At 37.8% G+C, this 16277-nt stretch overlaps 1 protein-coding gene across 1 annotated transcript in view; it reads right to left on the minus strand.

Annotated features, from left to right (window-relative positions):
- Nucleotides 1-16277, minus strand: part of SCEL (sciellin) — a 52793-nt gene that overhangs the window by 15492 nt on the left and 21024 nt on the right. Inside the window, exons 9-11 of the mRNA XM_082043179.1 lie at nt 15618-15683; nt 13552-13584; nt 12187-12258 (exon numbers count right to left, since the gene is read on the minus strand). Coding sequence (XP_081899305.1) covers nt 12187-12258; nt 13552-13584; nt 15618-15683 — 171 coding nt within the window. The remainder of the gene's footprint in view (nt 1-12186; nt 12259-13551; nt 13585-15617; nt 15684-16277) is intronic.

A 16277-nucleotide genomic window follows, 5' to 3' on the forward strand; every position in this document is an offset into this window, starting at 1 on the left:
TGTTTGTTTAGGAACTAAAAAAAACAGCTCAATGCAAAGAGACTCTACTGCCATTTAGCTAGAATTCCATACCAGTCATTAATAAATCTACATACTATATACTTCTGCAAATTCTCTTTATATTACCACAGATTTCACACTTTTTAGAGTTTTCCTCTAGAAGCTGGAGCCTTGTGATTATCCAAAAATACCCTTTCCTTTACCAATTCAATGGCTAATTGCTTCCTCGGTAGCAACACTAAAATGATAGTAAGTCTGATAAGACCTCAGATAGTTACTTTATTAACTTACATTTTTGCAGTTTTTATTAAGAAAAAACCTCCATCTGGCATGTGTCTGACTTGAGTAAAATATACATAATTATTCCTGTCTTTTGCATCTTCCATTCCTTTATGTTCTTACAGGTATTTAAAATATGCATCCCAAGTCTTCTATAAAGCCTACTGAAGCTTTGCAATTGCATCTACCTCAGTTATGATCTTTATGTGCTATGCAACCCTCACATACGTATCAGCCTTAGCATTGCATATTTACCCAAATCATAGAAAGCAGATTTGGGACTCCTGTTTATTCTGGCTGCAGTCATATGTGGTTTACTCAGCAGGGTTATCTGTAGCCTTTCTGCTTACTCCTGCTGACTTTCTCAGAGTGAAGCAACAGAAAGGTTGTGACAGTGGCAAAGCTGTGCTCTGCAGGCCAGTACACTGATTTTCAAAGGAATATAAGCATTTGGAGAACAAAATTCCAATATGCTTTTCATGACACTTAACTCAGTAAAACAGATATGATTGAAAATTTTACGCATGGTATAGATATAAAATACCGTATTGACTTTTTTATCATTTTCCATTTCATATTTTTTAAAATTACTGGAGACTCTTCTTTCAGAATGATACCAAATAATTGAAGACACCTTCCTATAAAGATAATCAAACACAATGCAGATAAAATATGCTCCCACCACAATGCTCAAATACTAGAACTATTTGTGTTAGCCTTTGTAAGAAATGTTAACCTGTCCTAGTGGTTTTGTATCAAATGGTACACAATTGGATTAATAATAATAAAGAAATTGTAAAACACTTGGAAGTTATATCACTTATATAGGAAAGGAAGAAACTCCCTCGAGATTACCAGGAAAGATTCTGGCTTTAGAACACAATATTTTTAAGTTTTCACATGTATTTTAACACTCTTCCCACGTACCTTCAGATTTTCTTTACCTTATATTGCTCAGTTGACTTTGCACAGAGTTTTGAAACAAAAAAAAAAATGAGAAGTTTAACTGCTGTCTATTTGGAAGCAACAAAAAAAAATATTTACAAACTTCCAATAATTTAAGAATCATTCCTTCAGAAATGTGTTTACTGGCCCGTATTAATCTTTGGTGCAACTCGAGGGATAGCTGAGTTAGTTCACTTCTGTAGACTTTAAATCATTGTGACTTTGCAGCCAAAAGCATCTTTTACTTCTTCATGCATTATTTTCAGTGCTTTGAGTATCCCAATGCACTGACTGGCTTGCGAGGAAGATTTTGGTTGTTGTCCAAAGGGACAGTAACCAATGTAATAAAATTCTAGGCTGTGTGTGCGATCCTTGTCAATAACAGCCTGATTTATAGAATGCCAACACTGAAGTGTCCTAATAAGTGAACAGAAACAGTTGTACCTGCAGATTTCAGCGCAAAAATACATGCTGACTGACCCATTCAGCTGCACTTTATGGTTCCTATGGAACAAAATTTCGATAAAACATAACCCTTATAAGGTTATTTATTGCCCTGGTAACACTTCTCTAACTTTCATCCTCATGAAACATCTGCTTGACATGAGTGCAGCAACTAATCAGGGCTGGTGTCTTGCAAGTTCTTTGCCTTGAGGTGGCTGGCTGGTGCAAAGGAGGGGTCATAGGAGACGGAGCTTCAAGCTACTGGTTCAAGCATAGTTCAGGTTATCAGCAAACAAAACTAAAGTCTGAGCACTGTTATGTGTAAAAGGATAAAATGTAAAGTAGGGCAAGATGCAGGACTTAATGGAGAAGTCAGAAATTATCTGATTGGGTTCAGGGCATACTTTTGCTGATTTTTTTCAATCGTTTTTAGCAAAGCTACGTTTACTTGAGCAATAGCACACAGTGGGTAGCAGGGTTATCATCACATAACCCAGTCTCACAATTAAGAATGGATGTGCAATAGAATGGATGTGCAATAGAATGGATGTGCAATACAGGGCCTCAACAGAAATTCAGGTTAGGTTTTGTTCAAGTTGTTAGCATGCTAAAAATCAGCACCATAATTCATACTTTTTCTAATATTTCTAACAGACATGTCAGGGTTTAAAGTGGGGAAGAGACTAACCTATCTATTAATACATTAATGAGGCTCCTTGAATATCAGATTACCAAATGCAATGAAAGTCTGTTGTGGAGAAACCTTTCTAGTTACAGGTATAACTATCATTTGAAAAAATAAACTGTTTCAGTGTCCAAGGCTGGTTGAACTGAATTCTTTCTTCTAAAATTTGTCAAGAATTTTTAAAAATATAGCTGCTGATGGAAAACAGCAGCATAAAAACTTCTACACAAAGCTGTTCAGACAAACTTGGGGAAATATCTTCCAAACGTAGTAGGTGGCTTGTAATAGATGCTGACATTTTTCATAGGTCATTCCAAAGGATGCCACCTCCAAGCATAGTATTTTCAGAGACAGTCATTGCATCACTGTGAACATTCTGCCTAGGGTAAGAGTTTTTGAAATGAATGAGGACGAGGTAGGTCAGACAGCCTGTCAGGAGCAGAATATATAGTTTGCTCATGAATTCAATAAGATGACATATTTTAATAAAGCCATAGGACATGACTGGAATTTTTAGGAGTTTTTGTATTCTGTGTAAAAATAAAAGTACAGAGGATTTTGTACCACATTTTGTACAAAAGCATCAAGTATTGAAAAAATGAATGTATTTGTTGGAAAATAAAAGCATTAAGACTTAGATTAAGACCTAGATCTGCTTGGTATCAACACTGAAGTATGGAAGACAATTCTATTGACGAATTTACTTTTTTCTTCATAAGTAACCACCTCTATTCTGCCTCTCACATCCCCTTGCAGAAAAAGGCTTAAAATAGCACCAGGAATTTACAAGAAAATGCCACTCTAAATGACGTGCAATTGGGCCACTGCAAGCCTCATGCTATAAACTTGTTAACCATGAATTTTGCTGCTGCCGTCTACTATTTTGCCTCAAACTGCTTGTGTAAAATAGGATTATAAATTTGACAACTAATGAAGTCCAGTGGAATAAAAGGCTTGCAAAGAAAATAAGTAAAGTAGGTTTAAAAAAAGCTGTCAAGGCAGTCTGCATGCAAAATTTATGGCTTAGTTTAACAAGACATTCCTACTCTGCCATATCTTGGACCCCCATTCTTCTCAGACACAAACAAAAGGGGAAATTACTTAGCGCTTGTGTGACAACTTCTTCAGAAATTAACTAAATTTCAAAAGCTTAATATTTCCGACCCTGGATCAATATCAGCAAATGTTCCTTCATTTACAGAACAATTATTTTCTGCATTATCTCATTTTGTTAATGTTAAGTATCTAATGCCTTCCTTGGTTTAATGTACAAAAGACCCAAAGACATGTTGAGTAAGTAAGGTATAAAAATGAATGTATTATGTAATCACATAGTATGATTTTTTTTTTCCTTTTATGCTCTAGATGAAAAACTTTGACAAATTGAGTTGTCTACATTTTGCTTTAAGTCTGCACTTGATGTCTAGCTCAGTTCATCTGAGTTAAAGATCTAATACTTTTCAGTCCTTCTGCTCTGTGAGATTCGTTTGTGAATCTCACTTATTTCAGTGGAGAATAATGCTGTAATTCTGGTTTAACTGATGACAATTCAGACCACCATCAAAAAGGAAAACACAAATTAATCCCACCCAGACATTCAGGCACAGCTAATACTTTTTTTGTTTGTTTGTTTGTTTTTCTTTTTTAATCTTGAAAGCATTCAGATAAAGCTTCATATGGCATAGAAACAGGAACCATGGAACCATCCCTACAAAAGGGCTTTAATGATGTCATTAGTTGTTTGATGGAAGCAATGAAAACCTTCTTAAAGTTTGTATTTGTAAATTCTGAAGGCAATGAAGAAAACAATCAACAAGAATATATTTTTTAAAGTTTGATCACATTTTTATGACTGTCCTTATGCTGAAGACAACCTGAAGTTAATCCTGGACATGTGTGGGAGAGCGAGAAACAAAATTTTAAACAGACCCCAGCTGTTCTCTTGAACCTCGAGTATCAGGCAGGAGAGTATGAGACCACAACTCCCTAGTCATTCAGTGAATGCTTACTTAACCTGTAAAAGTCTTACTGAGCCCATATCTAGCCCCAGTTGTTCCTTAATTCCTGAAGGCTTTCTTGCCTTGTTACCTAGAATGTTGTCATCCCTCTTTGCTGATACACAAACAGTTCATATAATACTTAGGCATCAATGTTGCAGGTGGTGTTTTATGGACCAGAAAACTGAAGGTCCACACAAATTTCAGAAGACTTGCTGTAACGTCTTCAATCAGTGGGGCACTTCATGTCAAATCCCAGATACTCAGTGAGGTTTCAGATTTACTCACTCTGTCATCATCAACATCATCATCAGCAATCCAGAGGCAGATCTATTCATGGAGTCATACACAGTATTTTTAATAGAACTCCATCTGTTTTCTGATTAAAAGTCCTGAACAGGATTAAAAAAGCTCCTGAGATGACTCTATTTCTGGATGGATGATATTGTAAGATACATATAATATTTCTGAATGTGATACCAAACAAGTTGCATCTGTTGTCCTTTTTTCAGTGATATCTTCCAGTTGATGTCCTACAAAGCATTCTGACTGACAGCTTCTTTTTCTGACACACTAACTAAGTCTGGCTAAAACATTAAGGCCATTTCTGACCTAGTCGTGTCAATACAGAGGAATACAAAAACAACTGATTGCCAACTGGGCCTTCCAAATCTGAACCAAAAAGAATTGGCTTTGAGCATGTCAGGCATCTCACTGGATAGAACTTAACATCATGGACCTGGCTGAGTTTTGGTCTGCCATCCATGGCTGCTTTACCATCCCTATGTCAGACATTGTCACTAATAACTGAGAATGAATAAAGAAGTTCTTTGAGAAAAGAGCAGCATTTATTCTGAAGCAGGGTGCATTTCCTTTCACACCGCTATGCTCACTAATCAGTGCCAGGAGCCCTCATTCAAACCTTTCATCAGTAACAGCCGAGGATGAGTCAAGAGAAGAGGTCTGCAGTCAACTGTGAAAGACAATTTATACTGTGCCAAAACCAGGGTAATGCTTAGCCCAGAGGATTTTGGAGTTACATACAGAGGAAGAAGCTGTTGATCAGAATGTTTTATACAAGGTGGACTGGGAAAGATCACTGAAAAAAGGGACAACAACTCATTCAGTTTTGCTTGGAGGATATGTGTGACCCTGAAAACACTGTATTAACTCTTCAGTTAGGAATGATGGGCCTGGATCTCTTCACATAAGCTCTGCAACAGCAAATCATTTGTATCAATGTGCAGAAAAGCTGTAAACCAGCATTACACTGAATGCAGAGTTTATCAGAACTGGGAAGCAGAAGGTCGCTGTCACTAGGAAGTGCCTTCATTTGAAACGCAAAAATGTATCATCAAAAATGACTGCATTAATTTGTTCTATCAGAAGCAATTTAGAAAGTGTGTAAAACCACTTCACTTTACCATAAAAACAAACTTGTCATTGTAGCCAAAAGCAAGATCTGGCTGCAGTTACAACTACTGAATTATGAATAGTTCTGTTTAGTATCCCTGCTTCCAACATTTTTTGAGTGACACAAGTGTCCTCGAAAACAGGTCTCCTTAAGGTCTCACTAACAAGTGAGAGCAAGTAAAAATGACATCACAATGGAAAAGTCAGAGACATACCTGGTGAGGGAATCATGCCTTCTGATTTTGGTGATCTAAACTTTAGTTCAACCTAAGATAATTCTCTAAGCTGTTTCTAGTGGCTGTTCCAGTCTCTCTTCATAGATCAGATTTCTCTTTCTCATGCAATGGGAACATATAATTGTCCAATGCCTCAAAATGCACCTACATGTTCTCTCAGTTTTGTGCTCTTTACAGCTCTAGAATAATAAAAGATTTATCAAGAAATGTTCATTTAAGAGACCTGGTATATAATTTTTATACTTTATGTAATTTACTCACATTTTTTATGTAATTTGAAAAAAAATCTGTCTTTCTTTTTTTTCCCTCTTCACAGTCGCCAAATGTTGACAGACACAGAAAAATTGTCCTTGTTACAAGAGATAGTCTAAGCACAGGTAACTAACGTGTTATTCTTTCACAGTCTTTTGTAATGAAAACTGTCAACACATCTCGGGTCAAATAGGAACATCATTAATAAGGAGCACAACACAAACATGTTTACAGCATTGTCTGAATTTGCTACTATCTGGCAGGAGTGATTATAGTGAATTACCCTGTGCAATATAGGAAAACCCTGTACAGAACTAATAGTCAGTGAACTGTACTTCATAGAAAATGAAATGCTAAAGAGCCAAGAATATACTATTTACTTAAATATGTCAGAAAAATATTCTAGTTGCTTGTTTCTGACCCCCAGAAATTGCCTCTCTCACCCATATACATACAAATACAGAGCTGAGATGTTTTCTTCAACCTAACTCAGCAGTTGATGGCATACCAAAAATAAATGCTTATATGAAAGTTTCTACAGTATGCTCTGTGCCCCTACATACTAGTAGCTATTCACTGGTAGCGGACAACCTCACTACAGATGTTTTAAGATCTCCAAGTTCTTACATAGCCCTTGTTACTATCACCTCAAAAGCTTCTCCTCAAATATATCCAACACTAATTCTGATACACCTGTGCAAAGTAAAACATAAATTCATTATTTCTACAATTTATGAATTGCTGGAAATATGGCTTTCTGATTACTCTGCTTATTTTGGTGGTAATACTTGTTACTGAACTCATGAATGTGGCCCACCATGCCACACACTGTTACTTTCTGTATAATCACATATGAAAGGAATCACTGTACTTGCGTACAAGTGAACTCCATATAAAAGCATTTGATAGAAATACATATTTTTGCCTTCTACGTATAATCATTAATGAAAGATTGACTAAAGCTGTGTTAAACACTCTCGGGATGTTTGAAGCGATTAACAAGACAAGATTGTCTTTTTTAAAAAAATACATTTTTTTAAACACCTGTGTTTAATGGTTGCTACAATTCTGCAATGGAAAAACACAGAGTGAGAATCTTGAATCTCCACTGAAATGGAAATGAAACACAAAAAGAACTTAATAAGCAATGGATAAAAGACCTCAGTTTTTACCAGTAAGACAGGTGGCCCTCAGGACAACTCATCTCTGGAGGTGGTTGACAGAGATAGGAAGCCAAATAGGCCCCTTGTATTCCAGGAGGAAATAGTTGGTGATTTACTGAGCCATCTGGATCCTCACAAGTCTATGGGACCAGACGGGATGATACATCCTAGGGTGATGAGGGAGCTAGCAGAAGAACTTGCCAAGCTGCTCTCCATCATCTTCCAACAGTCCTGGCTCACTGGGGAGGACCCATGTGATTGGAAATTGGCCAATGTTACCCCAGTCCACAAAAAGGGCTGCAAAGCTGACCCTGGCAACTACAGGCCTGTCAGCCTGACCTCGGTGCCTGGCAGGGTTATGGAGCAGATCATCCTGCACAGCACCTTCAGGATGGACAACGGATCAGACCCAGCCAGCATGGGTTTAGGAGAGGCAGGTCCTGTCTGACCAACCTGATGTCCTTTTATGATCAGGTGACTCACCTGGTGGATGAGGGGAAAGCTGTGGATGTGGTCTATCTGGACTTCAGCAAGGCCTTTGACACTGTCTCCCATAATATACTCCTGCAAAAGCTGGTAGCCCATGGCTTGGACAAGTGTACTCTACGCTGGGTTAAGAATTGGCTGGAGGGCCGGGCCCAGAGAGTGCTGGTGAATGGGGCTGCATCTAGCTGGCGGCCAGTCACTAGTGGTGTTCCCCAGGGGTCAGTGTTGGGTCCAGTCCTATTTAACATCTTTATTGACGATTTAGATGAGGGGATTGAGACCATCATCAGCAAATTTGCTGATGACACCAAGTTGGGAGGGAGTGTCGACCTGCTGGAAGGCAGGAGGGCTCTGCAGAGGGATCTGGATAGACTGGAAAAATGGGCTGATTCCAATGGGATGAAGTTCAATAAGGCCAAGTGCTGGGTGCTGCACTTGGGTCACAACAACCCCCTGCAGCGCTACAGGCTGGGCGCAGAGTGGCTGGAGAGCAGTCAGACAGAAAGGGACCTGGGGGTACTAATTGACAGGAAGCTCAACATGAGCCATCAGTGTGCCCAGGTGGCCAAGAAGGCCAATGGTATCCTGTCCTGTATCAAAAATAGCATGGTCAGCAGGACAAGGGAAGTGATCCTTCCCCTGTACTCTGCATTGGTGAGGCCACACCTGGAGTATTGTGTTCAGTTCTGGGCCCCTCAGTTCAGGAAAGACATTGAAGTGCTGGAGCGGGTCCAGAGAAGAACAACACAACTGGTGAAGGGACTTGAACATAAGACCTATGGGGAGAGGCTGCGGGAGCTGGGGTTGTTTAATCTAGAGAAGAGGAGGCCTAGAGGTGACCTCATCACTCTCTATAACTACCTGAAGGGAAGTTATAGCCAGGTGGGGATTGGTCTCTTCTCCCAGGCAGTCAGCAATAGGACAAGGGGGCATGGGCTTAAACTCTGCCAGGGGAAATTTAGGCTGGATATTAGAAAGAAATTCTTTACAGAGAGAGTGGTCAGGCATTGGAATGGCCTGCCCAGGGAGGTGGTGGACTCGCCGTCCCTGGAGGTTTTTAAACTCAGATTGGACATGGCACTTAGTGCCATGATCTAATAAATGGACTAGAGTTGGACCAAGGGTTGGACTCGATGATCTCTGAGGTCTTTTCCAACCCCGTCGATTCTGTGATTCTGTGTGATTCTGTGACCCATTGAGTAAATCAGAAAAATGTCTCTTTGTGTATCCAGTGCAGTGCTCATATGCTGCTGCATTTGTGACATATCAAGAGACCTGATTTGCAGATGACTTGTTGTGCTCGGAAAAATACACCATTATTAGACAGTGCTTATCTTTACTTTTTCTGGATCCTAGCCTGTTTATGTTGTCTGGAGTACCTATAGATGCCCTAATAGTGAGATGCTTGTTCCATTCAGTTAATCATCTCCAAAAGATGGAGGTCCATATGTCCACGCCTCCAGATATGTTATATATATTATTGTATACTCTGTTTTAAGATGGATGCCATATCTATCTGTTCTACTCAAAAACAATGAAAAAAAATTCTTTTTAGGGTAATAGAATCAATTTTAGGCCTTTCATGGACCATTATACAGGGAATCCTACACTTTTAGCCCAAGAGATAGTATCTGACATCTTTTTCGGGTAAATCTCTTCCAAAAGATTTTCCTTTTATCATTGACCAGTCTGATAGAAAACCAATTGCCATTTTCCACTTATACTGAAATTAATTCATTAATCCTTTAACATCCTTATCAGAATCCCGAGCAAAAGACAAACAATCAATTAACCATGACTTAAAAAGCGTGACTTGAAAATCTTTCAGTTCTAAGTAAAAATATAGGGAATTGAAGGGTGTAAGATAAATATTATTCTAATAAATGTCTATGTTACTAGAAATACTTTTTGTGTAACTATTTACCTCCCCTGTATGGCACAATTATTTTTGCCAAAAGTGTAGTATTTGTATGACATCTTTATAAAGAAATGGCACTTCTGCTGACAGCTGCTTAATACATTTTTGTTTAGCATAAATTTAACAAAAATCCGTAGTTTCGTGAAGCTGACACATCAGCAGCAGATGGATGACATCTGAAGCACCAGCCAAATGTAAAGGAGGAGTAGGGAGGGCTGAATTTTGCCCACTAAGATTACAGGCTACTTATGGTTTATATACTGACACAAATAGCTTTAGCAGCACAATGTTACCATAGAAACTTGTAGACCAGTAAAATATTCCTCCAGTTCTCCACCAATGGAGGGACAGGAATACAAAGCTTGATATGGTAATGAAAGCCATCGGGGGATGATGAATGTGAACTGATTGAGGGTGGGGATTAAGTAAAACCTTAATGAGCCTTTAGGAGTGAAGAATGACTGTGACTTCCCTAGTTAATACAGTGGTGTATTTAATTCTCTAAGAGCTTTCACATATGTTGACAGGAAAATATTTCACTCAAATGTTGCTTTATTCCTAGAGATTACACTGTCAGACATCTTTTGGATTTTTTCTTAATTATTCTATACTGGTTTTATACACTTGGGGGAGGAGGCATGATTCAAAATATAGACTGCAGTTTCAGACCACAGAAAACTGTATTTTATTAATAAAATTCAATAAAATCAGCTAATTCTAGTGTCTGCATCATTTCGTATTTCCAGATAGAAACTACCAAATGAGCTGCTGTAATTCTCAGTGCATATCTAGAAATCTATTTCTGATTCGCTCACTTTTAAATTGCATATTCAGGCATTTTATTCTGGTCCAATTCACAGAGTCAACTTTTTTAATGGTTATTGCTGATTGTTTTAAAAACTGTAGCATCTCCATCAGTAGAGAACCTCAAAATTTGCTGGCATTTCAATCTAAAAAAAAAAAATCTATGTTTTCATGGTATTCTGTACACTTTCCAAGATACATTAGTACATATGTCATCTGACTCATACCACAAGAACAAGTCCATCTGTTTAAATGTACTAATTTTGTCACACTAAATGGTATATGTTGGGCTTTTACTATGTAAAATGCTAACACTATAATGCACAAGTTGGTTTTTTTATACATAGTAGTGTGTAGATATTACATCTTCCACAATTCGTTGAAGACCAAAGACAATATACTATGTAATTCATGCGACTGCAATTCATCTGTTTCCAGTCATTTGCAGCAATTATCTATATGCTATTCTTTAAGATGCAGGCTAGACAGACTGAAAGAATAAAAAATGAAACATCTGAGATAACTTAGTTCCAATGAGATGGAACTCAACTTTGTACTTCTAGACCACTTGTGTTGACACACCAGAAGGCTGTGCTGATATCCAGTGAGACCTGGACAGACTGGAAGACTGGGCAGAGAAGAACCTGATGAAATTCAACAAGGGCAAGTGAAAGGTCCTGCACCTGGAGAGGAACAACCCCAGGCACCAGTACAGGTTAGGGGTGGACCTGCTAGAAAGCAGCTTTGCAAAGAAGGACCTGCGAGTTCTGGTCAACAATAGGTTGACCATGAGTCAACAATGTGCCCTTGTGGCCAAGAAGACCAACGGTATCCTGGGGTGCATTAAGAAGAGTGTGACCAGCAGGTCAAGGGAGGTTATCCTCCCCCTCTACTCTGCCCTGGTGAGGCTGCATCTGGAGTACTGCATCCAGTTCTGGGCTCCCCAGTTTAAGAAGGACAAGTAATTACTGAAGGGAGTCCAGCAGTGGGCTACAAAGATGATTAAAGGCCTGGAGCATCTTTCTTATGAAGAGAGACTGAGAGAGCTGGGCCTGTTAGGCCTGGAGAAGAGAAGACTGCGAGGAGATCTTATCAGTGCTTACAAATATTTCAAGGGTGGATGCGAAGAGGATGGGACTGAACTCTTCAGTGGTGCCAAATGTTAGGATGAGGGGAAAAAGGCACAGACGGAAGCACAGGAGGTTCCATCTGAATATGAGGAGGAAGTTTGTTACTCTGAGGATGCCAGAGCACTGGAACAGGCTGCCCAGAGAGGTCGTGGGGTCTCCTTCTCTGGAGACATTCAAAACCTGCCTGGACACATTCCTGTGTGATCTGCTCTGGGTGAACCTGCTTTGGCAGGTGGGTTGGACAAGATGATCTACAGAGGTCACTTCCAACCCCAACTGTTCTCTGATTCTGTTAGAACGAGGTAAATGCTGCATTTATCACACACCATGTCCAAATGAGCTATCAAATATGGAAATCAAACCAATTGAGTACTTAATATCACATTTATCAATGTTTAACAAAATGCTGTTTTGATTAGATCTGCTTCTGTTACCTCTCTGTAAGTTGATCATCCACATCAGTCTTTGATTTCTGTGGGGACACCTGTTCTGAGGCAAGGGCAGCCCTGCAATATGAATTGTGAAAACATACTTAATGCACAAGAAGATATTTGGAAACATATTATATCATTTAAATGGATTACCATTGTAGGTACTGTATTTCTTACAAAAGTAACCCCAGTGATTTTCGGTTTTCCTTGAGAAACATTTCCATATTTTTTTTTCTTTACATACATATAAAATTTAAAAAAAATATATAATATATATAAAGAATTACATACATAATATATAAAAAGAATGAATATATAAAAAGCTATATAATGTTTTATTTCATGAGATTACAACATCCACTGAGTCTTGAAAAATTAGTATTCCAAGACCAGCTGCTTTGTTAGCACAGATATAGTAATAAAGTGCAGTTCCTTTACTGTTTCAATAATATTTTAGTAATAAAGGATTTTTAAACACTTTTGCACTACCTATTAAATAAATTTTACTTATGTAGCAAAGACTAACATTTTGTTTATTTAGCAAAGTACTGATTTTTTAAAAACTAAGTAAACACTTTTAGTTTCCTGTTTTTACTTATTTGTGTGAGTAGTCAGATTGGTCGTTACAGGAATACTAAAATTTTAACAAATTGTAAAAAAGGGAGAAGGCAGGTGATACAGTTGGATGTGAGAGTTACAGGTTTCTTTAGAGAATCTTCCAATTAGGATGGCAACTAAACCATGACAAGTTTTATAGCTGTCTTAACTATAAGCCATGAAATTACAGGTTGTTTAAATAATCTTTCCTAATTTAGGCCTTGTGAAATGCATGTTTAATTAATTAATTAATTAAATTTATTTTCTAAAATTAGAGCAACCTTTGCAGACATTCAAATAAGTTTAGAGTACTTTAAGACAATTTACCTTATGTTAATACCTTCTATTACAAGTCTTTGCATGTGCACAGCTTTTTAATTTACCACTTTCTTTTTCTTCATTTTGTGCATACTCTATTTTTTACTCTCTCTTTATAGCAACAGTTTAATATAAAGGAATATTTGCATTAGCAACATATATAACTGTGGAACTAAAACTGTGAAGCAGGTTTAAATTTTTTGTAGAGTTACAGTTGGTTTTGCAGTTTGAATAAACATCCAATTAAATGTTCTAAGCTATGTGAAAAGTTACATGTCTGCAAGGAAGGAAGTCTTCCTCATGCAATTCTGTGACATTGACTACAGAGGATCCCTCCCAGATAAATTATACAGTCTGTGTATTATAAATATATGTAAAATAATAATCAAGGCTTGTGCACAGGAGTGTGTTGCATTTCTAAATCTACTAAGAAGCAAAGTAAGCAAGACATACGTCATTGGAGCCTCCGAATTTTCTGAAGTGGTCCTAAGGAAAGAAAAGTGTAAGCATTTTGGAAACCAAGTAGCAAAATGCAAGTATTGAAGCACTTTGCAAGATTCTAAATCAATCAAAGGCAGTTAATTTTGCTTTTTCTTACTTCCTAAGTGGTTGTTTTCTTTGTTTCTTAATGTGGAACACAACATGTTTAACTCAAGTAGCATAATACTAAATTCTAATAATATTCTTTATATGTTACTAAGACAAACATTCTTCAATTAATATTCTCCAGTCATTCATTCGGATCAATAGTGTTCTGTTTTCAGCACACAATTTATAATCAAAAAACTCAATTACGGTGAGCTGCTTATATTCTTAGCTTCAACCGCAACATTTCCTAAGCGTCCTATAAAGTGTGCTTAATCAGCTTGGAATGGAGGTGAAGCACTCCAGAGGTTTCCATGTCATGCTTGACTAGTAGAAGGCTGGGATCAGGTCTCAGAATCAGGAAACGTAAATGAATAACAAACCCTGACCAAAAATCCTCCAAACCCATGATTGCTGAACTCCCTTCCTGGGGATAGCAGAACAATTGACCATTCTCATATCTGAAGAAAAGACGCAGGTCTTTGCTCCACCTGTCACTAAGACTGATATTGACCTTATAAAACTGTGGTTATTAGCATCTATGCATAGCACTTTACTTCCTGAAACTTATGGGCAAGTAAAAGGCTTTGCTTTGGTGACTATTATTAATTACAGTAACATTCACCATTTGAAATAGCTTTCAAAGCACTTTTAAAAGACAAAAAAATAAGTGCCCATCACAGCGTTGTTAGAGGACCCAGGAAGGCACATGAGAGCTTCATTAAAAATATGCCTGTATTTTGGTCTTCTCTGGACTATGAGAGGAGTAACTGGATAATTAGCATTGAGAAGGACACAGGAATCTCAGCATTTTTTTGGAATCTGGCCAGATGCCATATAGAGGATGCATCATATCCTATGCTTTCAAACTTACCATGATCATAGTGAGATATTGAAGTGAAGCCAGATAAATTCATCACAGTTGACATATTAAAAATATCTAGTAAACACTGACTTAAAAGAATATAAACTTTAAGATTTAGGAGATATCTTTCTGCAGGGCGGTGAGTGACTTTGGACCTTGGCCAAACAGATAGACAGTAGTAAACACAGAATAAGAATAAAAAGAATTGCTAAACTTGGTTTTAAGGATTCATGTTAAAGTGTCCCAGTGGCAAAAATTCCACAAACTGCCTAGGCAATAGTCTACCAAGGTATTATACCTGACATACAATGTATCCATTAAATTCTATTTAATTTAATTTTTATCATTGATATGCACGAGACTCATGTTGGAAGTTTCCCAGATTAAAACTAGAGAAGCACAAGACAATGCTGCAGCCAATGGGAGACCTAAGCAAAGAATATCACTGAAGTTCATTAATGAATATTTTAAGCCATCTATATCCTGCTTTTAGATGAGATCACAAGAAATATTCTCTGTTCTCTTTCTGATCTGCTAGAAAGCAAACACAACTTTAGAAATAAATGTTAAACGTTCATCTGCAAGTAACTTTAGCCAGAGTTTTTCTTCTAAACTTGTTCTTGGACACCTCACTGAGATATGACTAAGCATATCTTGAGGTTTTTGCCACACCATTAACTAAAAGGGCCCAGGGTTAGCCCCTGGCTGTCAGACCAAATGGTGCCAATAGATTCCTGCCCTTCTGGCTAGTCGCTCTGTAGCAGATTTGTCTTGTGGAGAGCTAAATGAAATAGTCCAAAGCAAGACCATGAAGAAAGCATATAAGTATTGTAGGAAAATTTGGGGAGCACTTATGTAACCTCAAGGCACTGGCACTTCACATATTCAGATCTGAGTCAGTGCTGGGCATGAAGCTGTTGAGAGCCCGAACAAGTATCAAGGCATGGGATGCTTTCTCTTGCCATCTTCCTCATCAAACTCAGTCCCTCAAAGAATTGCCCTGTTGGGTCACTCTCAAAAGCAGCTCTAGCTAAGAACTAGGAAATAACTGACAATCATCAGTACTTACCTTTTGGTTTCCACTGTTTCTGTCGTAGTCTTAGTACTTGAAACTGAGGGAGGCATCCAAGACTGCCTGTCAGTGTTAACAAATAAATTCTTGAGTATTAGTTTAATGCTATGGGGCTGGACAGCATACTGTGAATATTAGAAAGTCAGAAGTGATGTAGAAATACCTTGAACTTTTCTTAAATTGTTAGTATCATGAAATACTGCATGCAGATAGGTTTTAGACCATTTTTTCCAGAAAAATGAATGAAATTGGAAATAATACAGTAAATTTTATTTATTGTTGTGAAAAGTGTGTTCTCTGACTCTAGGTGGTCTTTTCTGCAATCTGAATGATACAGATAAATGGATCATTCAGGAGAAGGACAAACAGATAAAATGCACAATGGAAAGCGTGTCAAGGATCAACCCAAGAAACATGTTCAGACTGGTATTAGAGGTCACATAAACATCACAAGCACTTTCATTTTTTTTTTTTTCCTCAAAACTATCAATCCAGCAATTATTTCTGAGGGAAAAGCAATTACACCATAAACAGTGCAATTCAGTGATGGCCTTTCACATCTTCAAAGAGCTGGAATAGAACTACCAGGCTGAAAACACCATAAACTTCCACCGAACAAGCAGGGCAATTAGTATGAAAATGATGACATTTTAATTT

The sequence above is a fragment of the Streptopelia decaocto genome (assembly GCF_964273445.1).
Source record: "Streptopelia decaocto genome assembly, chromosome: 1".
Taxonomy (NCBI): Eukaryota; Metazoa; Chordata; class Aves; order Columbiformes; family Columbidae; genus Streptopelia; species Streptopelia decaocto.